We start from the raw sequence: 24,684 nt of genomic DNA on the forward strand, positions 1-24,684 counted from the left end.
AAGGCGTACCTTTAATCTTGAGAGAACTGATGCTCCCTGACGAACTCGGTCTCATGTCACCGAGCTTCGCGGTCAGAGACGTTACCACTGAACTATCCGAGCCGCGACTGACCTCTTGTATGACTGAGATGTATTTACAATTGATTGATAAGTGGGTGTTGATCAATGTTATGTATGTCAGGTATTTCTCGTTGTTTATCAAATAATGAACAAATTATTACCTTATAATCCACGACAAATAAGCATTTTTAACTTTTGAAAAAGCTAATCAAATAATTTAACTTATGAAGTTATAACTCATTTAGAATTAGTTAAACTTTCATAGACACTTAAAGTTGTGAAGACATGTGACAGCTCTATCATTCACGATTACTCTAATAGCAGTTCTGTTAATTATAGTATTAAGAAAGTTAGATATTAGTTAGATAAGTAATTGAATACACACGTTTTATCCTATTCAAAACATATCTACTGGATATTTCAATATCTCAACATCACTCGAATGGTTGAATATATAACTGGCATGTTGCGATTAGAACGAAACCGACATTCTGGAATATGCTTCCAATCAACATCAAACTTCACTAAAACTTATGACTATATAACAACATCTAGGCAATACACTTAGAATACACATATATCAAAAGAAACTAATCAATTACAGTACTTAACATCAACAAAGCTAAGATATAAATCTTGTTAAATAGTTATTATCATATCCATTATATATTTAAAAAATATTATTAGATTTCCTATGAACTATAATTTGGACATACATAACTCTAATAAATTTAATACATTTTCTTTGAATAACTGGCAGAGTGTACTTCTTATTCAAGTGTTCATTATTAACATCATGAGGAATCATGAATCGTTTTTATTTGATAATTGAAATAATTCTACTGATATTAGAATCCCCTCTCCAAAAGAAATAACAACACTCTTTTAACTTTGTTATTGATGTATGAAAATTTCATTATGCTTGTGGATAAATTATTTGCCTTAATTGGAATGTTTATTTTTTAGAACTACATTTAAATATGCTAAAATAACTTTTTGATTTCAACTGGATTATGTAATATTATTGAGTTAAACTATTGAACACTGAATAGGTTAGTATTATTTACTTAATAGTTAGATAGAAGCAAAATGTTCATGGTAGAATAACATCTCAGCTCAAAATCACTTAGTTGTGAATTTAATAACAATAAAGATGTGTACAGTAAAGTGATACATATTAATAGAACTACATGTAAATACTGTTAAAAATAATTATAGATTCAGAGTGTTGTAGGCATACTTTTTGAATCTATGAATATTTGATTACTATTGAAATCACTAAGCTAGACCACCATAGAAGACCTGGAAGCACTGGACAGCCGTTTTATCCTAGTATGGAACTTCTCAACAATGCGCATCCACAATTCCGCTCGCAGGGATTCGAACCCATAACATAAATTTGTTTATGAGTACAATAATAATGAATAAATTTGAATAATGTATTTAAAATACTATCCCATATAATTACCTAATCAATAATGTAGCCTGACATAAATACGTCATATCATAAAGTGATTTCGTATAGATCATATAATTTGAAAGAGATTTTCATCTTTTGTTCACATCAATCGTATAACTACTAAAAAGTTGAAGACAATTGTCTTGTTTTTTCATAATTAAAAACTCTTTTGTAATGAATACTCATCAGCTTACATGCAATCGAATGAACAATTCATGTATCATATATTGATTTAACATGATCCTTATTCATTGACTCCAAGATATATGATCCGTGAAGAAATGTGAAATTCTTGAATACTATAGGATGGTAGTTGTTCACTGTTGTGAATATTTTAAGGTAATTTTGAAATAGCCGTCCAGTGTTACTTTTTACATAAATTACATTTATAAAGTATATTTAATATTTTTCATGGTAAAATCAAAGCATTTAAATAAATAGAACTTACCTAAATAAATATGGCTGTTTTCGTACATGTTCATTAAGAGGTAAACCGATTAAGTGTGAATTGTCTAATGTTAAAGTCATCCAACTAGAATCATCAAGAATGAGTCCATCTATTTTAAATTTATGTAAAACAAAAATATTTTTTTAGAAATTGAATTAAGTTATCTAATCATATTTTTATTGAGGAATGTATATCAGTGAAACAGCTTTACGATACAACGAAGAAACTATCAGGGAAATACAGTAAACCAGAGAGGCCGGTCAAAGACAAAGAAGGCAAGCCAATCACCGAAATTCAACAACAGCGTAACAGATGGGTAGAATACTTCGAGGAACTCCTGAACAGCCCGGCTCCAATGAATCCACCGGACATCGAAGTAGCACACATAGATCTTCCTATAGATGTCAATCCACCAACTACGGAAGAAATTAGGATGGCCGTCAGACAAATCAAGAGCGGGAAAGCAGCAGGACCCGACAACATACCAGCTGAAGCACTGAAGTCAGACATCAAAGTAACTATAAACATGCTTCACCTTCTATTCAAAAAGATTTGGGAGGAGGAACAAGTGCCGATGGACTGGAAAGAAGGACACCTCGTCAAGATTCCAAAGAAAGGAGATCTGAGCAAATGTGAAAACTACAGAGGCATTACACTACTGTCAATACCAGGGAAAGTCTTCAACAGATTGTTGCTGAACCGGATGAAGGATGCAGTAGACGCCCAACTTCGAGATCAACAAGCTGGATTCCGTAAGGATCGGTCGTGCACAGACCAAATTGCAACACTACGGATCATCGCCGAACAATCAGTTGAGTGGAACTCATCACTATACATCAACTTCATCGATTATGAAAAGGCACTCGACAGTGTAGATAGGAAGACATTATGGAAACTTCTTCGACACTACGGAGTTCCTGAGAAGATTGTCAATATTATCCGGAACTCATACGACGGACTACGGTGCAAAGTAGTGCATGGAGGACAGCTGACAGATGCATTCCAAGCAAGGACCGGAGTCAGACAAGGCTGTTTACTCTCTCCCTTCCTCTTTCTTCTGGTGGTCGACTGGATTATGAAGACCTCAACATCTGAAGGAAAACACGGAATACAATGGACAGCTCAGAATCAATTAGACGATTTGGACTTCGCAGATGACCTAGCCCTCCTATCACGTACACACGAACAGATGCAGATGAAGACAGCCAGTGTAGCAGCAGTCTCTGCATCAGTAGGCCTCAACATACACAAAGGGAAAACTAAGGTCCTCAAATTCAAAGCGGAGAACAGCAATCCAATCACACTTGATGGCGAAACTCTGGAAGATGTAGAGTCCTTCACATACCTGGGAAGCATCATCGATGAACAAGGAGGATCCGATGCAGACGTAAAGGTGAGGATCGGCAAAGCAATGGTTGCATTCCTACAATTGAAGAACATATGGAACTCAAAACAACTTTCAACCAATATCAAAGTAAGAATCTTCAATACGAACGTCAAGGCAGTTCTACTGTATGGAGCTGAAACTTGGAGAACTACAACAACCACCATCAAGAAAGTACAAGTATTTATAAATGGTTGTCTACGCAAGATACTCAACATCCATTGGCCGGATACCATCAGCAATAGCCTTCTGTGGGAGAGAACAAACCAACTTCCAGCTGAAGAAGAAATTAGGAAAAGACGATGGAAATGGATAGGACATACATTACGCAAATCGTCAAACCGCATCACGATGCAAGCCCTAACTTGGAATCCTGAAGGGAAGCGAAAAAGAGGAAGGCCAAAGAACACATTGCGTCGGATAATAGAAGCAGATATGAAAACGATGAATTACAACTGGACGGAGCTAGAAAGGATTGCCCAGGACAGGGTTGGATGGAGAATGCTGGTGAGCGGCCTATGCTCCTTCACGAGGAGTAACAGGCGTAAGTAAGTAAGTAAGTAAGTAAGTATATCAGTGAATGCACTTGGAAATATTACTGTAGTTAAATAGTTGAGATGTGAAGTGTTGAAAAACTTACACTTCTAACTATTTGTCACAATTATAAAATTGTCTTTGCTTTACGATTATGTCATCATTAATTGTTGTTGACTGTTTTCGTTATTAAACGAAAGTATATATTATGCACTTAATAAGTCACACATCCTCGTTTTATCTTATTTTTTTCTACTTCATTTTTGTACAGACACAGTGCATTACATGCTACTTCCAGAACAATACGGACTTCCAGGCTAAACAAAGGCTTACCAAAAACTGAGTTACAAAGGAATGATTCGTTGAGATGGTGGCAATGGTTTGTAGCTCAGATGTATAATTTTGTTGGAGTTTCTTTCTCTGAAATGGGTAGTTTAGTTGTGAAGCTTTCACTGCTATTTCGAATAATATCATTAACACAAACTTCAGATAGAAGTGAAGTATTCGAATTTCTCAACACATGACTAAAGGATTGTCATGTCAACCTTAATCTCGATTAGTTATGGTTGACCGTTACTTTTAGAAATTAGATGACTTTCAGTTAGCCATCAAAAAATTCTGTAACCTGATGTTTCATGATAGGATTAACATTAGTGACGCTTGGGCATTTTAAAAAGCTAACGATCCAGAAAAAGTCGGATCCAAATGAAAGTAAAGTTTACAATTTCAGTAGTATGGGGTTGTGGAGATTGTTCAGTTTTTGATTGAGATAATGAATAGGTTGGTAATACATCACCACTGAAGATCTGGAGGCATTAGACAGCCGTTTTCGTTTTAGTATAGGACTCCTCGACAGTGCGCATCCACGACATCGCTCATCGGATCGAGCGTTGAACCCGGGACCTTTGGTGAAGCGCTCGAGCGCCTAACCTTCAGACTACTAAGCTGGCATTCAAAAGTCATGAGTTCGAATGCCGCAAAATGGATTGTGGATATACACTGCTCAGCCATCCAATGCTTTCAGGTTTTCCGTGGTGGTCCAGCTTTAATCGACTCATGAATTCAACTATTAAATTACTACTATCTCCACAAAACCTCCTTCCTGATAATAACAAAATTTCTCAGTTACTATAATGGATAGAATAAAACAGGTGGCTTAAAGGGATTTATGTTTTTTCAGTGTGTCAGTGCTTAAAATCTGACGTATCTCTCAGTGAAGGGAATCTTCAAATTATGCATAGTTATACAAACTATCTATATCATAAAGTGATTCTGTCTTCAGTGATGAGTGAAGTGGGGTTAGATTTTAAAGTGTTTGAAGGGAAACCTTAACATGTGAAATCAACTACATCGATACTAAATGGAGTAAAATGTGAGCCGTCGGGTCTTAACTCGGTGATATTAGGTAAGCACGAATATATCCATCATTTCTAAAAGTATGAACAGCTATCAACCATGGCTTAAATAGACGTTTAAAAAACGAACGAGCGTTAGTTTGTTTAAAACCTACTGTTTTCTCACTACCTTTTGCTAATTTTGAGTCTGTTTTAACCACAGAAATTCCTTACACTAAGTATTATTCAAATCTATTTCGGTTAAAAGCATCATCATTCTAATGGTTTTACGCTCCAATTTATTATGCTAATTTTGCTCTACATAGAATGACATTCAAAACGTATTTATTCATAGTTACAGCATGTCTCAATCGGTTTTACTTAATTTATCTAATTCGCCTCAGCTAGATATCTTTCAAACAACCGAACATTAGTAATAGAATAAGGAGTTGTAATAACTAATTCATCAGAAATCAAAGATAGGATCAACATCCATTACATTATACCATTTTTACATGCATCTTATCAAGTCACTTAATCCAAACACCTTCTTTAACTTTATTTTTCTTATGAATATATATCATTTCATCTAGACAAATAACATGTTTATCTTTGACATATTCATAAATAAATTGAAAGATATCGGTAAAAAAATAATAAACAACCTCTTTCTCCGACTTACATGCATCTCTTAATTCCATAAATTGAATTCTTTTAGATGGAGTAACATTATCTGGATTAATAGATTTTTTGAATCGTAAACCTGATAAAAGAAAAAGAAACAAAATTATATAAAATAATCTAGTCCATTGAATGAATTACTGTTACAAAGGGAAAGAACTTAACATGATACTAAAACAATGTCTATTCAACATCTTATACATATATGTAAATAATAAGTCATGTATAAATTATTAATGTTCGTTTCATAGATTTATTAATGTATTTAACAAGTCCTCGTATCATGCATTAAATTACCATTAATATTATTATTAGTTTTTAATCTGAGTTCCCTTTAGTAAGTCCTACTTCTGACCATGAATAATTAATCAATTGAGTAAATGTTAATTTAGAGAAAATGTGTATTAGATTACTTAAGAAAAAAGGTATGGTACTGTTTACTATAATAGGAGTTAATGTTGATCTAACAATGATAATAATAATAGTAGAAGTATAGTGACGAATAAAAACAAACAATTTACTCATTGATTATCAAAATGAGACAGTATCTAACTAAACAGTCATTATAATGTAAATTATTCATTACAAGTTAACATTTTAACTATATTACTCACGATCAACTGAATCACGTTTAATTACCATTGATCAAGTAATGAAGTTTAATTAATGAAAGATACATAATGATGGATCACAGTTATAGAAACATTTTTTAAAAACAATATCATTGTCAAGCTTAGACTCTAGTATGATGTTTATCAATTGAGATAAATTAATAAACCTTTCATTTCTAATCCTGTCTGGATACCCCAAAATTCAGCATTTTTTCAACTAAAGCTCATATATATATATATATATATATATATATATATATATATATATATATATATATATATATATGGGAAATTTCGTCTTGATTTGATTAAATAGTTTCATAGCATTTGGGCACCGAGTTTATATGAGACACTAAAGATGAAGAATGTATTTATAGAATCTCAGCGAATGAATTTGAAGTTTAACAAATACATTCTTCATTTTCGATGTCTCAATATATATAATTTAGAGAAAACACTTTCTACTGATGAAGCGAATCATTCTATTTATCAACATTTATTTTTGTAAATTTATAAAGTTTATTTCAATGGTACAGAAAAGTGACTGGGGATAAATCGTGAATAATTCTTTATACTTTCCCATTGATTTTATAATAAATTCATTTAATGATTATTCTTTTCTTAGTATAAATTGCAAATGCTCATCGTTATTATTGTTCATCATTGTTGTTGGGTTATTGGACGGAATATGTTGATTTTGAAACTGTTTTTATTTTTTAACTTATCAAAACACAATTCGATTATGTGATTATGATGTACGTAGTTTTAAATAGATTTTACTTGTAATGTTCAAAAAAGAATGCATAAAAGTACTTTGCATTATGTGATCATCCTCTGCAACATGATATGAAAGGAAAGTCAATGTATTTCGAATGGTTATCAAAATAAACAGAGAGTGTTTTTTTTATTGAGATCATGAATCGATCAATGTTAGACCACCGTTTAATATTTAGAAGCGCTGGACTACCGTTTCGCCCTCGTATGATACTTCTTAGTAGTATACATCCACGATTCAGCAAGCGAGAATTGGGCTCAAGAACTTCGGTTTTGCGCACAGACGCCTAACCTTTAGATCATTAACCTGGCATCCAACATCTTTTTGTTTGACTTCAACCAATCCAAAAATATAACAGTCAAAAGAGTAATAAGATGTAGTCGAAAAAGATCAGATTCATTCGTACAGTTGTGAGTGATTCCAATTCATCATATTCCTAATTTCTAATCACGAATTTTCTAATATACTTCAGGTAAATGAAAGAAATATATTAACATCTAAAAACCTTATAAATTATTGATATAGTTACTACTAATCACTGTTAATTTTACTCTTAGATCATTCTATTCCACCCATTCACTTTAGAAGGTAGTAAACACGTATTGTGCACAAATAATATTCAACTTAATATATGGGTACATCATTTTGTTACATAAAATGGTTAATTTTAATGATTAGTCTTCATTTCTCTAGATAGGTTTTTCATTAGGATTGCGTTAACATGTCAGACTTTGGCGATTAGTCATTACTTGGATACAATAATTACATTCAGTCAAGTGGCTGATCACAGTCTACACAACTTATACGATTTTTCCTAACAACGTGTATTAAACTTCGGCATAATTCATTAAATGATTATATCGAAATTCTATATATACCAGAGTATTTTTAATATCGGATATAGTTGTTTCTCAAATTTGGCAGTAGAAGAGAATGGACCTCTGCATAACAGTAGAAAATGCAGATGGCGTCTTGAATAACGTCACTTTGTAAACACCAAAAGAGACGTTGATAACCGTGCTGATATTTTGTAGTCAGCTAGCTAGTCGTTGAAGAAACGAATTCATCAAATGCTCGATGGTTAAAATATTCAGTAATTTTACAATGCTTGAAATGAGGCATTGTCTCACACCTGGGACTCATTAAGTGCTTGATGATTTTCCGGAAATCTTTTTTTATAATATTTAGAAGACCTTTCATTTTAAAGGACTTGTTGAATGGTTTCATATCGTCTAAATGCACTTGATCAGTAACCAATAAACATGTTAAACAGAATAACCTTAATAACAAAGTTGAAAGAGTAAAACAATAGCAAACACCCTATGTACAAACACGTGAGTAGGAATGTAGAGCGTTTAGTTATAAAATATATAAACCGAATATTTTCTGCAAAAATAAACATCTCCACAACTGTTATTGATAGAAAAGCCGAATTTCTAACCAAAAATTCTCAAAAGTATAGAATCTCAGTTTTTATATTACTGTTCCAGGCTTATTTTAGTTATAAGGTGAATAACTTAAGATATTATACTAGATATACTTATTTAGTATGATTATCACTCTACTTATTTTTTCAAACTAATATAGTTAACAAAAGAAATGAATAATCTAGATAATTTAAAAATGTTAGGCATTCAATATCCAATATATGGTACATCCTACCTAAATCTTCTTATTAGAAAGATATGTATTGTTTACTCAATGCTCTAAGTAAAATGTTACATACAATCGATAATCCTTACAACAGACTTATATTCATAGTATTAAACAGGTAGTTCATTTTAGTCTCACCTATATATGATACCCTTGTTATAATGGTTACTGTTCACCATAATATCCATTATATATTTATTGTATTGCACGTATATAGTGACAGAAGTTCATTACTAAATAAATTTTCGTTTTCATCAAATACCTTCAATATTTATTTTATAATTTGCCCACAACAGCAAAAAGAACAAAAAAAACTTCATACCTGTCTACTAACAACTTCAACTCGTGTATAAATGTTAAAGGCAAATTTAAAACAAGAAAAAATTAATAATAAACAAAACAAACAAAAAGGAGAAATTAACTATTACTATGCGTGACTATAAAATTGAACAAAATGATATTCATTTTATGGTAAACATGTTTAGTTACAAATCATTGCAGTTCAATGAATGAAAACAATGAAAGGAATATTTAAAGAATGAATGAATCGATTCTATTTTCTTATTTCCAGTACAAACATCTTCCATTGATTGTGTATAGTTACTTAAAAAGTGTTGAGCTGTATATATACACATAACTATAGCATAAGTGTCTAAATCATATTTCCTATGGGAATTCTATAAGGTTTTTATTTTTTTACGCTTTAGTTACTTTTTTATTTATTTATTAAATCAATCAGTTTTGTACTAAATCTTCACTATATTAAAAATCAAATCAGGAAACGGAAATTACTTTTAGTGTGGTCGGTTATTTTGTTTATTTATGACTTTGAAACAGAATACAGGAAATAGTCTAAAGGAAATTTATCTGATCGATCATAAATTATTACTGTTATCTGACGAGAAAAAAAAGGTAAATCAAACTAGGAAACCAAAAATAAAATGGAACAATTTCTACGGTTTGATTAACTTATATCCAGTCCTCATTTTTGTTGTGTCAGATGCATAGATATTATTTATTATATCCTTTTAGTTAATGCTTTGTCTTGAGTATCGATATATATATATCGAAAAGATATATTTCCTGCATTTAGCTGATATATTAGTTAGTTAAATTGTTCAAGTTATTTTTTTGGTTAAATTTTAATTTCATGTTCGCTGTCGTTGCCATGGTGACAAATCTATCTAAAGAAATGTATATTAATGAATGGTATTGATATTGAAAAAAAAATTGGCTAGAACGAAAAATATTCTTAAATGAAATTCAATTCATTATATCATGGAGCTACAAATGATAACTAAATGCATTACATATGATGAGGCTTCGTAATCAACACATGAATTAATTATCATTGAATACCGGGATTGTAATACAAGTAGTTTAGTTTTAAATTAGCTCTCATGAATATTGTTATTGTAGTTTAATGATGTCAACTTGATATGGTAAATAAACAGATGATATTTCATCTAGAATTATGTGCTATTGTTCAGTAAATAAGTTCATGCCGTTTGTCATTGCAAAGATATCATATCATGTATATTGTATTACAATCTTTCTATCCCAACATCACTTTATAATTTCAAAATAATTAGTGAAGCTTGCTATTTATTTAGAGCACTTTTTATTTATTTGGTCGGTGGAAGTTTGTTTACTTCTCAAATACACTTCAAGATGAACTGACTTCTGTTAGATAACTACAGAATAACAGATAAGTAGCAATGGCTATTCAAGTCCATTTTGAAGCTCCATAGTGATAAATCTCCAGCCTTAAGCAGGATCAGAACTGAAAGCTCGCATTTGTTATTGTGTACGTCAAACCACCGAGCTAATGAGCTATAAGAAAATCAATCACATTTTTAGCTACCTTATTAAAGAAATACCATGATAGTCAATCAATGACATTTGTGATCAAATGTCTGAATTCCAATTTGGTTAGTTCAATAGAATTATAGATTTTCACTAAAATCTTCGGAAATTCATTTCAGAGCTAGTTGCTATTTAGTACACGTCTATTATTCAGTAATATTTCATTTAATAAAAAACGTTGTACGCTTAGACGTTTGCTTATTAAAATTGGGATTACATATGGTTAAAAAGTTTAAAAAAAGTATCCTGAATACTTTGTGCTGGATGAATTTCCTCAAAAGAGTAAAATTATTAGCTGAATACATTAGAAATGTATCTATAAACTGTCAAGAAATTATTATCAAATCAGTTGACGAGTGATTAACAATGATCTTAGCGATAGCATGATTCCAACCAATTTCATGATAATCAAACCATCTTATGAATACATTTGCTATTTAAGTTGAAGTTTTGATAACTGAAGTCACAACATTGTTATTAGTTTTCAACTAGTATTTATTCCACATTTGTTACCATATTCATAAATATAACTTTACGAAGGTATATATATTGGATTATCTATTCAACCTATCGTTAAATAGGAAACATCCTTTTGAATTATGTATACGGTGAGTTTATTAGCTATTCAAACTAATGTATGCATATATTTCTGTCAAATAGAATGTTTGATTTTTCAGTCTTAAATTAATGATAATTAAAAATAAGACTTGAGTTTAAATAAACAGTATCAGAAATGAGACATGAAAGTTTAATGTTCTTATGAGAAACATTAGTTTCTTTAGGATTGTAGATCTATCAAGGAATACTAGTTAGCATACAATCACTGCATATCGTTTCTTACTGTTTGTCTTGAGACAGCTAACATCGTAATCATGAAATCAAATATACAAAACTGTAGTTACACTTCAGATGAGACTATTTAGTTAGACTATAATTTATGGATAGCCTGTGAGCGACCTTGAGAGAGCACACCTAATAACTAGGATGAAAAGAGGGTTATAAACCAGTGTGAGGAATTGCAATTACGAATTACAGTTACTGGTTGAGGTTAGGAATTAGATTTAGGGTTTTCATCACAAACTGACATCAGCTATAATGCCAAATGGATGAGTGAATTTCGCGCCAAAATCCGAAACCTGTTATCTTATATCTGTTTAGTTCATCCATAAATTATAGTCCCGTAGACTATTTTCTATCTTTTATTTTATGACGTATTCTTTGAAGCAAAAAGCTGAATATATCGTGGTGAATTAGAAGACACAAATTAGATTCATAATTTAATTATGTAAACTTCATTTAAGAAAGGAAAATGTACTTGTTTTATGGTACTTTTAATATGTAATTGCCCGAATAATTCACACCAATTATTAGAAATGATAACTATATATGTAGAAAATTTCTTAAAACAGCAAATTAAATTTTGAAAGCTCATCTTATTTACTTAGCACTTAAGAAACACTGAATTAGTAGTACAAACCTGGTAAATTACTAATCCGTTAACTAATTGGAATTGAGAACAATAAAATTGCAACTAAAACAAAATAAGGTAGTTTGAGTTTATTAAAAAGTAATATCTAGATTTATTTTACATTTCAGTCCAAAAAAAATATCAAAGAATATTTGTATCTAAGCATAATATCCTGAAAATCTATTCGCTTATCTTACATTTGTACAATCGACGCGATAATATCTAATCTCATTACTTCATTTACTCAACATTTAAACAGTTTATTCTCTAAGTTACGTAACATTAGATAATCTAATCTTTCTACTCATTGGGATATTACAAATAGATTCATTTATTTATAGTTTATTTCAGCATAATTCACATTATTCATTAATTTATGTTTTGGTTAAGAATATTTATTACTAAGATAATTTATACCTAATAGAATCACATAAGAAAATTGCAGTTAATTTGCATATTTCAATTTACATTCTTCTTTTTAAATGTTGTATATGTATCTGATGAGAAATACTGTATTCAATAGTTTGTTTGTATTATTTCAGGTTTATTATAAGAATTGTAATTTATTAAATGTTCACTTTGTGGATTGGTTAAAGTTATACATGAACATCGCTGGATGCTGACCAACTTAGTGGTCTAGAGGATAAGCTCCCGAGAGGTGAGACTGATAGGTCCTGTGTTCAAATCTCGTGAGGCAGGATAGTAGATGTACACTGCTGAGGAGTCCCATACTACAACAAAACGGCCTTCCAGTGCTTCTAGGTTTTTCATGGTGGTCTAGCTTTAATCAACTCATGAATTCAACCATTGAATGTTCACAGTTAGATGTATGGTATGTACTTTATTGATTGGATAAAACGTTTTCAAAATATTCTATGATTATGTTATGTTATCAAGGTTTGAAAATTTGACAGATTATATATATTTAAAATACCACATTAGGTTAAAACAAAATTAAAGTAAAAAAAAAGACATCCGAAATTCAATTTTCTCCTCGTTAGAATATTACAAATTTTATTATTATTATTATTATTATACTATGTAATTAGTTTAAAACTAATGAAAACAGCGGTTTATTTCAATAATATCACTTTTTGTAATAAAACTTAATGTATGTGTATTCAAATTCAAGCATAAATTAGTTTTGAGTGAATAACTTTCAAATCTAGTTTATTCAGTAGATTAAATTGAAATTTCTAACCCTTGATTTAGAATCAAATAACTGTGTTTATTTTGATTCAGTGAGACTACTATAAAACAGGGAGAATGATGGATAATGTCTAAACGTTTTAATCATTAATCATTAGTAAATTTAATTATCTAGAATATTGGATTAAGTAAAGACTGGAAATGATATATAGATTAATAAATTGTAAAATAGTATCTCATCAGTCCTAGGAATGATTATAATGAAGGCAGGAGCGTTATTGCTATTTGATATGTTTGATTACAAAGCTAACAATCCCAAACTCCGACTTTAATGATACTGAACGATACTGCTTTTTATCCACTAACTGGAGACATAAGTCAGGTTACATATAGAAGATTTGTTTCACTATCAAGAAGAAAAACTGCATAGCACATTATTCTCGTGTCTAAATATGCTTGTAATTTTCTTGAGGATAAAATAACAAGAAAAAAACAGAACTAAAACATACGTGTATCAACAATGTAAAACCAAATTCCTAAGAAGGGAAAACAACAGTCTAGAAACAGAAAATGTTTTCTCAAAAAATACTAAATTCAAGTTTATTTAACTAGATTACATAAATGTGGATTTTGCAAGTTATTTTGTTCATCTAACATGTTAACCATGGAAAACTATCTATCGCGAGATATTAAACTTTAATAATACGTTTTTGAGTTTGGTCATTGTTCAACTTAACATGTTTGTCAATAGATTTTAGAAAGTTTATTTGGACAGTAATGGTAATGATTGGTAAATTTAATATTTTCTGTGAGCTTATGATCTTGTAAATAAGTTTGCAAAAAAACACACACACACGAAATTGTATACTCACCCGCAATAACAGTGAAGTTAGGTATCACATTTGGCATAAATTGAACATTCGCTGTAAACACAATGAACAAATACAAGATTTGTGTATAAATAATATGTTCTGAAGGATAGTTAAAATATTATAAACTAGATTTATTCTAAACGAAAATATTGATTATCTACGTTATACTACCATTTCTTCGGATGATGTTTCGAGCTTTGATATGATCTCATTGTACTTTTGTCCTTATTTCAGTGCTACTTTTCTGTACATACTTATGACATTGTCAAGTACCGAAAACACGACTTCGAGGTTTTGTAGTGAATACGATTAATTTGGATCACAGAGTTGGGTTTGAATGGCTTACATTTTTAATTTAAACCGATTCGTGATTTGAAATGATCATCATGAATAACTACATCGCTCTTTACCCTGTTGATTAGATATTTCAAGTCTTCTTATTAAAACTTCAGGAAATCAAATTCCGATGACATTCATTCGTGAAAACATTTCCAATAAATGTGTTGTATGTAAACATCAGTCCATTTTTGACAAATGTTTCGTTTTTGTCAATCTAGCTATCTATCATTTCGTGAATCTTATACTTTACATTGGCATATACATTTTGTAAGCTGTAATGGTCAATTAAGGTGATTTTATAGTAAACGTGTTATCAGTGATACAGTTACAGTGTTATTAGGCATGAAATGAATTCCACAATAATTGTAAAGTATTTTGATGCTTCAATTGAAATAAAAACGGAATTATTAGTTTACTTTTTTTCTAAAATGTATAGACATAAATCAGAATCAAACGATCCATGAACACAAATTATTATGCTTAATTTAAACGACGCCATCAATTGTCGTCAGAAAGCAAATGAAATACAAAACTTTTTATTTAAATAAAAATTATTTATTATTTTGAATGAAAATTTATTTCATTGTCAGTTCTTACATACTCAAGAAATGTAACTACGTCAAAATAGTTTGAAGCTATGAATATTCTCTAGTTTTTTTAGGTTTTACACATTATAAAACCATTTTTTAATGCGAAAAAACAACAACCAAATTATCATTTGATAAGTTGCACAACTCGACTGATTGTGTAGCTTCAAAGTTCATTCTCTTGTTGGCATATGTGCATCCTGTGCGGATTGCCTCGGTATAACCTTAAGTCACAAGCTTTTAAACGAAGATGGATAGTAACTATCAGTGTAATCCAGGACCCGTGTTTCATCCTATTTGGAATTCGTTAGTTTGATGTACCTGCATCTCAGACTTGTTGTTCACTCCAGGATTCGAACTTAGTACCATTCGCTTCAAACGCCTTCGCGTTGTCTACTTAGATACTAAGTCCGTTGTTATGCCAAGAAGAGAACGATCAATTTTAGTCGTTAATAACAATGGGAAGATACAAGTAAAACAACATCTAGTGAATTTAAACTTTACCCCATCGCACAAGCAGGTGACTATTAGGATTCAGCAGCTAAGTGGATAACGCGATGACGTTTGAAGCGAATAGTACTGGGTTCGAGTCCTGGCGTGAACATCAACTCTGGGATGCAGGCACATTCAGCTGACGAGTCACAAATAAGACGAAATGCACATCCTGTATTCCACTGCTAACCACCATCCATCTTTACTTCATAAATAGTAGTTCGATTTATTTTTTTAAGCGAAAAATAGTTTATTATTTACTATAACTATTTAATGAAATATTTCAATAAAACAGGAAGACTTAATAAAGAAGATTAAAACAAATATCATTTTCATTGATAGAAATTTAAATGAACAGTTAATCGCATATTGAAAAAGAAATGTAGTGACCTTAGAAAATTAGATGAATGACCTTACATTCTACTTCTTTTTATTTGTTCCTTTATTTGTTTATTATTATTATTATTATTATTGCTCCGTGTTGTTCTCTCTTTATCGTCGTCATCGTATCTTTTTTATCTTTCAACAAAAATGTTTTCCTCTTTTTTTTCTTTTAAATTTCTAGATGATTCACTTTCTTTTATGTTGTCCACTTTTCCAATTTTAATTTGTTCAGTGAAACAGTAAAATAAAGGTGAGTGAATGGAATATACGTATATGGATGATAGAGAGATTGTAATAAATACGAATGAGAAAATAAAAATGGTTTAACACCTTATAGTTTTAACTGGTTGTTTTTTTTCGTTGTGAATTTCATTTTACTTATTTATTTCTATGCTCTGTTTACTTTATCATTTTGTTGTTATATTGCAACAGAAAAGTTTTAAGAAAGAAAAACATTCATGAGATAGATGTTAAGAAAATCATGGATATTAAGATTTAACCATCTCTTTTCACAAATGATTAGTGATGAATACGAAAATAATTATAGCAAACATCTATGCATAGTCGGTAGAATTCTGGATACTTCAAAGGAATTGATCGAAAGGAGTCCAAAGTAATTTACATATTACTTAAGCATTTTGTTTAATGGTGATGATGTCATGAAGATAAATGAAATGTCAAGAGAAGAATAGCAGTGGACATATTATGTAAGATGCTGGAAAGTAGGTAGATCGGTCTATTTCGCTGTTATCGCAGATTTAATTAATTATTCGATTAATTTGATTGCAAATGATTGTTTTTGTTAAGCTAGAAGTTTGTCAAGTAATATAATGGTTAAAAACAATAAAAATCATTGGTAGTAAAAATATTGAATTGAGACGTTTTCCTTGTGCTTTCAGAGGCTAATAAGTAGGTATTTTTCTTACATACTACAGAATCTTATGTACGTGTCTTTGTTATTTATGTTTTTTATGGCCTAAGATTGGAATACTTTAGCATGAAAACACGTAAGTATGGTATTAAAGTAGACAAAGTTTTTTCCAAAACCACTATGAATAATTACAGCGGTCAGTGGAGCGAACTGTTTTTATCAATTGGGAAATTACTTCTGACATTGAACTCAATGAGAATTCAAAAGACGTTCAGATGTTACACGGCTAAAAAAATAGTTGGAGTATTCGGTTTTGGAAATAAAGAACTGTGGAGCATTTCAGTTCACTCTTTATTATTCAATGATTATGTGAAATATTTTATTTTCTACCAAAAGTTTGTCTAAGTGCCAAGAATAGGAAAGGAGTGTAAGGTGTTTAAAATATAAATTTTAGTCAAATAATTTGCAAAACTAAACTCTTGATTAGGATATATAATTGAAAAAATCCCAACATGACTGAATTACCTGGCATATACAAATGACTGTCTGACCATCTACTTAAATTTGTCCCAATTTCATTTGATCGTTGAGAAGCTGAATATGCTTGTTCTTCTAATTGTTTTGTTATTTTTTTAGCTAGAAAACAAGCTGAATTTTCTAAATTTAACAACTTTACAGACTCTAATATGAAGGGAATGAATAAATTTTTATTATTTTGTAGAGTAATTTCAGCTTTATCCAAATTAGATAATTGACAATCGGTTAATAATTTAGAAAGTTTCGGTATATTATGTGATTGTACATAAATGTTTATTGGTTGATTAAGGTTATGTAGATTTGTGTTTTGCATCATTTGAAATGAGTGAATGTTAGTTATAGCAGAATCATTAGATAAAAGAAATATTTCTTCACCGTCATTTGGTAAACCTAATGGTAGAAATATCCAATCTAATTCAAACGATGCTATATCAGATTCATTTTGTGGAATTCTAAATTGTATGATCTAATAAATTACAAAATATAGATTAATAGATAAAATAAATGAATGAGTCTATTTTTATTTACTTTGCTATTACATAATGAAAATAAAAGTGGAGTAATTAAAGAAATTACACTATTTGATATCAGTTCGCTAGTCAAAGCACTTGCCCTAGGAACCTGAACCTTCGCTCTCGCTTGTGAAAGCTCAACCTTCAGACCACTGAGCCAATATCCAACAATAAGCATGACTCTAATTCACGATAATTTCCAACCCTCATGCAGTACCTACGGTAGATAACTGTTTCACACGCGACACGGTTGAACTTTATTAATCAAGATTTGAACACTGAAATAAAATTCGTAATGCTAAGTGCATTAATGCAGTCAATGAATAGGTAACAAAAACGGTTGATTTTCTTTAATGGCATTAGTTTACTTACAGGCTTCTATGTTTTACAATGTTTTATGAACTTTTTATTATTAATCTGTTAACGTAAATATGAGTTATTACACCAGATAGAGTTCCAAAACTTCATCACCATTTACTTTTTTTGCTGTTTTTAATTCCAACATGAAATTTTATTATTGTCTGAACTAGAACAACAACAGTAATGTGATAGTGCATGAGAACGGTCACTCATGCTACGTTGATACAAGTGTATGTACAATTTGATAAGACCATTCCTTATAATATCACGTTAACTCAGGGTTTAATCATCAGTGCTGTTGATTTAAATTGGTTCATTGACCATCACAAGAAGAATGTTCAGTAATTTCGATTAAGTGCATGAAGTTTAAAATGATAATTCGCAGGCGCTTTTAACTGATATCTGACATCGGTTGACATAACACTGAAAACCAGAAAAATCACTCTATTTTAGGTAGAGCTATTTTTTCGTTCCCGTGGCGAAAAATGTACCATAACGAAACAGCTATCCAGTAGATCATGATTTTCAGTGATATTTCAACGGATGTTAATCAATAAATAAGATCTCTCAAAAGCTTTCAGCAATTATCATATAAATGTTCATACTCTCAGATATTTTACCTAAGTGAATAAACACCAAGCTGAACATGAAAGAATGCCAGCAAAATTCTAGACTCTTTATAGAAGTTATCAGCAAATCTCCACACTTATCCCCAAGTAAGTATTTGTTTCAACTAACACACTAGGTTTAGAATATTGTTATTTTACATTCAACCTAACTTGCGATAAAGTAGCAATTACTCTGTCACGGTATCTGCGCTAAAGCTATCACATTCGATTCATATATTTTGAGAAACAATCTGATCTCATAAAAACAAGGAATTAGTGATCATTTGATAGTCACCAATAAAGCTTGTGTTACTTTAAAGGAAAACAATTACTCCTACGTTGATGCTTAAATTTATGGACGACCTATGAGCAACGCTAAAATGACCTTAAAATATCCACCAATTTACTAGGGTTAAATTAGGGTTATATTATAGTGTGGAGAATTAGAATTAGGATTTACAATTGAACGTTAGGGTTAGAAATTAGACTTAATGTTTTTATCACTAACTGACTTCAGCTATAATGTCAAAATGGTATTTAGCCAGATGAGTGAATAAATTTCGCGCCAAAATATAAGATCTATCTTAAATATGATTGGCTCGTCCATAAATTATAGTCTCGTCACTCCTATCAGTAACCCAAAATATTTTGAAAATTTGAATGATCTTTTATGCCTATTTTGTTTAACACTTACCTCATATATATATAATTTCTCTGAACTAACTTCAGGATTAATTCGATTTTGTAATGTTTCTGCAAGAGTCAAATTAATCTTGTTTAGTGTATTTAATTCATAATTTGTTAATTTCTCTGGCCATTGAAATTTCATTCGTAATTTAGTATTGGTTACCAAAAGTTGAACTGATGGAACTTTAGCCGATAAACGAAATTCAATTTCTACACTTTGAGCAAGTTTAACATTTGTTGCATGAAAACTAATTTAAAATAAATAATATACATTTTAAATAATGAAATTAATAATTTGATCTAATATGGAAGGCTTCGGTTATGTAAATAAGAATAGAACATACAAATAAATAAATATTATATTGATTAAATTCTTCTAAAAACAAACTAAATTAACATATACACATATGTATATATCATTGTGATGTGTGCTACTGATGTCGATAGAATAATAAGCAGTATGTAACACCAATCGAAAGTGGGATGCCTGATGGCAGAAGGTTGAGTAAACCAAATAGAAGAAAACGAGAATATAAAGTGATTGGTATAGAAACGAAGGAACAACAAATAAAGTATTTACTGTATGGTGTCCAGATTTTACCAAAATATTCTGTAATGTTCCATCAAAGTATATTTGATTGTTCCCCACATGTGTTCTCGTTCAATAGATCATAAGCAAACTAGACAACTTGTGGATCCATGATATAACAAATAAATAATTAAGGAAATATTAAATTTTCTTAAGTAGATTCGATTTTGAAAGCTCCATTTTGGTGAAGATATAATTGCTGATGTCCCAAAACGAGAGAATATCAATTAGTATTTATTGGATTCTTCATACGTTCTATCAATGATTGTAGTTTTCTATTTGATAAAGTGGGATTTCTGAGAGAAATGTGGAATTTTACTTTTTATAAATTTAATCACTCAAGTGGAAATGGTATATCACGCGTAATAACAACCAACCATTAAAAAATATATTCAATCATCGAAGCACATGTTTAAAATAAATCACATTATTGAAAATTAATTGACCGAAATGATTTGCGACTTAAAAATCTTATGATAGTTAAAATTTTATATGAATACACCGGTGGTTTATCCATCAACGTAAATTACACGCACCATACAATTCATTTAGGCTGACAAAATTTAATGTCTGCTAAATCTCTTGAATCATAAGGAAAGAAAGTTTGGAATTTATTTCGCTTCCTTGAAATATAAAATACAACATCAGAACGAGTTTGTGTTAGTGCTTGTTCTTACCACAAAAAATTAAATAGTCGAATGTTCTGGTTTTATTACTCATCTTATGAGTCTCATAATTCTTGGTGGATTATTAGCTGACAGAGTTTTAGTGAGGACATCAAGCTCTCATTTGGATTGCGGCGAATTGTGTTACCTGACAAAAACATGTTTGTCTGTCCGTTAGCAAACAAATATACTGCACTGTAGTTTGCTTCTTATTACTTTGTATTAATAAAACATGGCCTAGATGGATAGAACATATGTATACGGTGCAAGTACTTTATCACAAGAATAGTTGAAACATTAATTCAGTAACTTAGATGTTACATGTTTACTGACAGTTAAAAACAACAAATCGGTTGATGAGGAAGCTACAATGAATCTGTTCATGTGTATGTAGCATGTTATGCATGACCAGATTCCCACTCGTCCAAATAACATTGTATCATTCCTAAACTAAATGATAGTTTGACCAGTCCCGATAAGTGGGGACTGTTTGTTATCTCTACCGTAGTCTTTTTTCTTATTTGGAGAATTTACGTGGAACTGAACAAGATTAACTTGAGGGAAATAGTTGTATTCATCTCTGATCTCTAAATATTTATTGATTGTCATTTACTGAACTCATTTGTTCATTTTTAAGTATATTTATCATGTTGTGATAATACTTTACCTCATTTGTTTTTCATCTCAATAATTCCCTAAATCAATGTATTGGATTTAGATTTCAGCAACTTGGACTGTTGGATATTCCTCAAAGGTCTTACGTTGACTATAAGTAATTAGATGATTCTTCAAAATCTAGAATATGACTAAATATCAAGTGTAGTAATATAAGTTTAAATATATTACATCGTATGTTTCGTGCATCTATTTGGCACACGTCAGCAAGGTGTACCTGTAGTGTTGAGGGAACTGATGCTCCCCGACAGATTCGATCCCCTGTCACCCAGCCTTACAGTCAGAGATGTTACCGGGCCGCGGCGGTTGCCTATGCTCCATTGTGGGTCACAGGCGTAAGTAAGTGAGTAATATTACATCATATTTTTAATCATGACTTCTAGTATCGACTGTCTTTAAATTAATTGATATTGATATAAGTTCATACATTCTCAAAATATAGTTTCTACTAATTTTCTACTTTTATTCTTTACAAATGTTTATTATTTTACACATTCTTACAATTTAAAGAAAAAAAATACAAATATTACTCTTAATTACTAACCAACGAAATGATAAAACATTATAGTTTAATCTTTTGGATATTTATCAAAAGAATATGAACATTAGTTTTACTGGAATCATCAATAAACTTTATCTTTGAAATATAAAGATCATAATGTACCACTAAATCTAAATAACTGTTTGTGTTTTTTTTTGTAAATACTAATCATTTCAACACTTGTAATCTTACATGTATTTCCGTCTACAAGAATAATCTTTATTATTTCCCATTAAAAATTGACATAGTTCTTTTTTGGTTAACACTTTTCATTATATCTATAACAAGAACTTTATACCACATAGAAAGTATCACTGGTTGAAATCATGAATCAATTGACGCTAGACCACCATAGAAAACCTGGAAGCACTGAACGGCCGTTTCGTCCTAGTATGGGACTCCTCTGGTTAGCGTTTTTTTAGTGAGTTAGTTTTCTACGGGATGTGGTCTCTAACCACATCCCCAACCCTCCTCCTTTATCCGGTCTTGGGACCGGCACTGGCCCCCGGAGGGACTCCGGATCCTTCGGACGGACACTATGAGCAACAACCAATTGTAGGAAAGAAAAAACCAGATTACAGCGGAGGAAGAAATCAAGAAGAAGCGATGGAAGTGGATAGGACACACATTGAGGAAAGCACCCAACTGCGTCACATAACAAGCCCTCACATAGAATCCTCAAGGCCAAAGGAAAGGAGGAAGACCAAAGAACACATTACGCCAGGAAATGGAGATAGACATGAGAAAAGTGAACAAGAATTGGATGGAAATAGAAAAGAAGGCCCAGGACAGAGTGGGTTGAAGAATGCCGGTCCGCGGCCTATGCTCCATTAGGAGTAACAGGCGTAAGTAAGTAAATAATGGGACTCCTCAGCAGTGCGCATCCACGATCCCGCACCCCGCGAGATTCGAACCCAGGACATATCGGTCTCGCTCTAGACACTTAACCAACTAGACCACTGAGCTGACCGGCATCCAACAGTGTTAATGTCTAACTTCAACCAATCCACATAGAAAATAATGTAAAAATCAATCACAAAAAATATTTGCCTCTTAACAATTTATAAAAGTAAAGAAATAATTTTTTCATTGAACCAATAACTTAATTAGTAATTTTCTTTATATTTCATGTATACGAATGATCTATTATTAATGTACATTACTGGTAACCATAGCATCTCAGTATACATAAACAATGAACGAAATATATTTTTTCTTCTTCAACATTAATATTCTAATGACGAGTAGAGTAAGAGAGAAATCATTTTTAAGTTTGCTTTTTCTTTCTAGTAAATAAACATTATTCACAATTTTATTATTTATTAAAGTGTAATATTTTACTTTTTCTTGACTATATAGGATAAACTTGGTTTCATACACTGGATAGAACACATTTTAGATGAGAATACGTTTTCATAGTTATTCGTTTATTCATAAAAAAAGATTATTTTAAGTGAAAACAATATAAAAGATACAGAATACGTTTTATTTCTGTGTTTAACCCTTAAAATTTATAACATTCTAGTATATATTCATTTACGTTATTATCAATATAGAGGTTGTGGAGATCGTTAAGTTTTTGATTGAGATCATGAACCGATTGATGTTAGACCACCGTTTAAAACGTGGAAGTACCGGTTGACCGTTTCGTCCTATTGTGAGACTCCTCAGCAGTGCTGAGGAGTGTCCACTAGTTATGAGCTTCGTGAGGGAATTCTCGGAGTTCTGGTGAGAAGCCGTGACCAGTGGAGCTAATTCGTGTCGGTTAGAGATAGGTGTCTACCTCAGTACAATGGAAGATGGTCACGATATTTCGTGGATTGGTCGATGTTAGACATTATTACCATTAGATGCCGGGTCAGTGGTTCAGTAGGTTAAGTGTTCGCGCGCGAAACCGAAAGCCCTGGGTTTGAACTCCGTGAGTGGAATCGTGGATGCGCACTGCTGAAGAGACCTACAATAAGACGAAACGGTCGTCCTGTACTTGCAGGTTTTCAATGGTGGTCTAACATCAATTGGTTCATGATCTCAATCATTTACATTATGTTAACAGAACTAATCTTTCAAAATCCTAGTAGATCTGCCACTCATACATCTTTGCCATTGAACTGGTTATGACAGTAAGATTTATTTATAAAAATACTTAAACTTACAGAAAAAATCTATGTAAACAATTACTTGCAGATAGAGAAACATCCAAAATAACAAGTTATTAAACGAAAAGATTATCAATTTACCAAGGGAAGTACGAGGTAAAGGGAGTAACAAATACTGAAAGTAAAACAATACTTTTGAACAAAAGTGGTTGAAATTTAAATAGTTTCAAAGTGCTGCTCAGCATACTGATTAAAGCTTTTCTATAACACTAACCGAAATAAAAATTACCAAAGATAAATAAGGTTTACAAACAAGACTAAGTTAAAATCTTATTCAATTATATTTAAATGTTGATAGTAAAATAATGAGTGGTTAGATGTAAAATATTGTGTTATCCTGGCGAGAATTATGAATGGTAACTTTTGAGAACTATTTATGAATCAATA

The 24,684-nt window shown here is 31.1% G+C and overlaps 1 protein-coding gene across 2 annotated transcripts in view; it reads right to left on the reverse strand.

The window, feature by feature from the left end:
• DAG1 (Dystroglycan 1 (Dystrophin-associated glycoprotein 1)) overlaps positions 1-24,684 on the reverse strand; it is a 110,747-nt gene that overhangs the window by 40,727 nt on the left and 45,336 nt on the right. The window contains exons 7-11 of one of the 2 annotated variants that reach the window (XM_051213254.1): positions 19,679-19,919; positions 17,493-17,970; positions 14,295-14,345; positions 5,902-5,982; positions 1,968-2,076 (exon numbers count right to left, since the gene is read on the reverse strand). In XM_051213254.1, the coding sequence (XP_051069218.1) occupies positions 1,968-2,076; positions 5,902-5,982; positions 14,295-14,345; positions 17,493-17,970; positions 19,679-19,919 (960 nt within the window). The remainder of the gene's footprint in view (positions 1-1,967; positions 2,077-5,901; positions 5,983-14,294; positions 14,346-17,492; positions 17,971-19,678; positions 19,920-24,684) is intronic. The other variant, XM_051213255.1, reaches the window with a different exon arrangement.

Source organism: Schistosoma haematobium, chromosome 3 (genome assembly GCF_000699445.3).
Source record: "Schistosoma haematobium chromosome 3, whole genome shotgun sequence".
Taxonomy (NCBI): domain Eukaryota; kingdom Metazoa; phylum Platyhelminthes; class Trematoda; order Strigeidida; family Schistosomatidae; genus Schistosoma; species Schistosoma haematobium.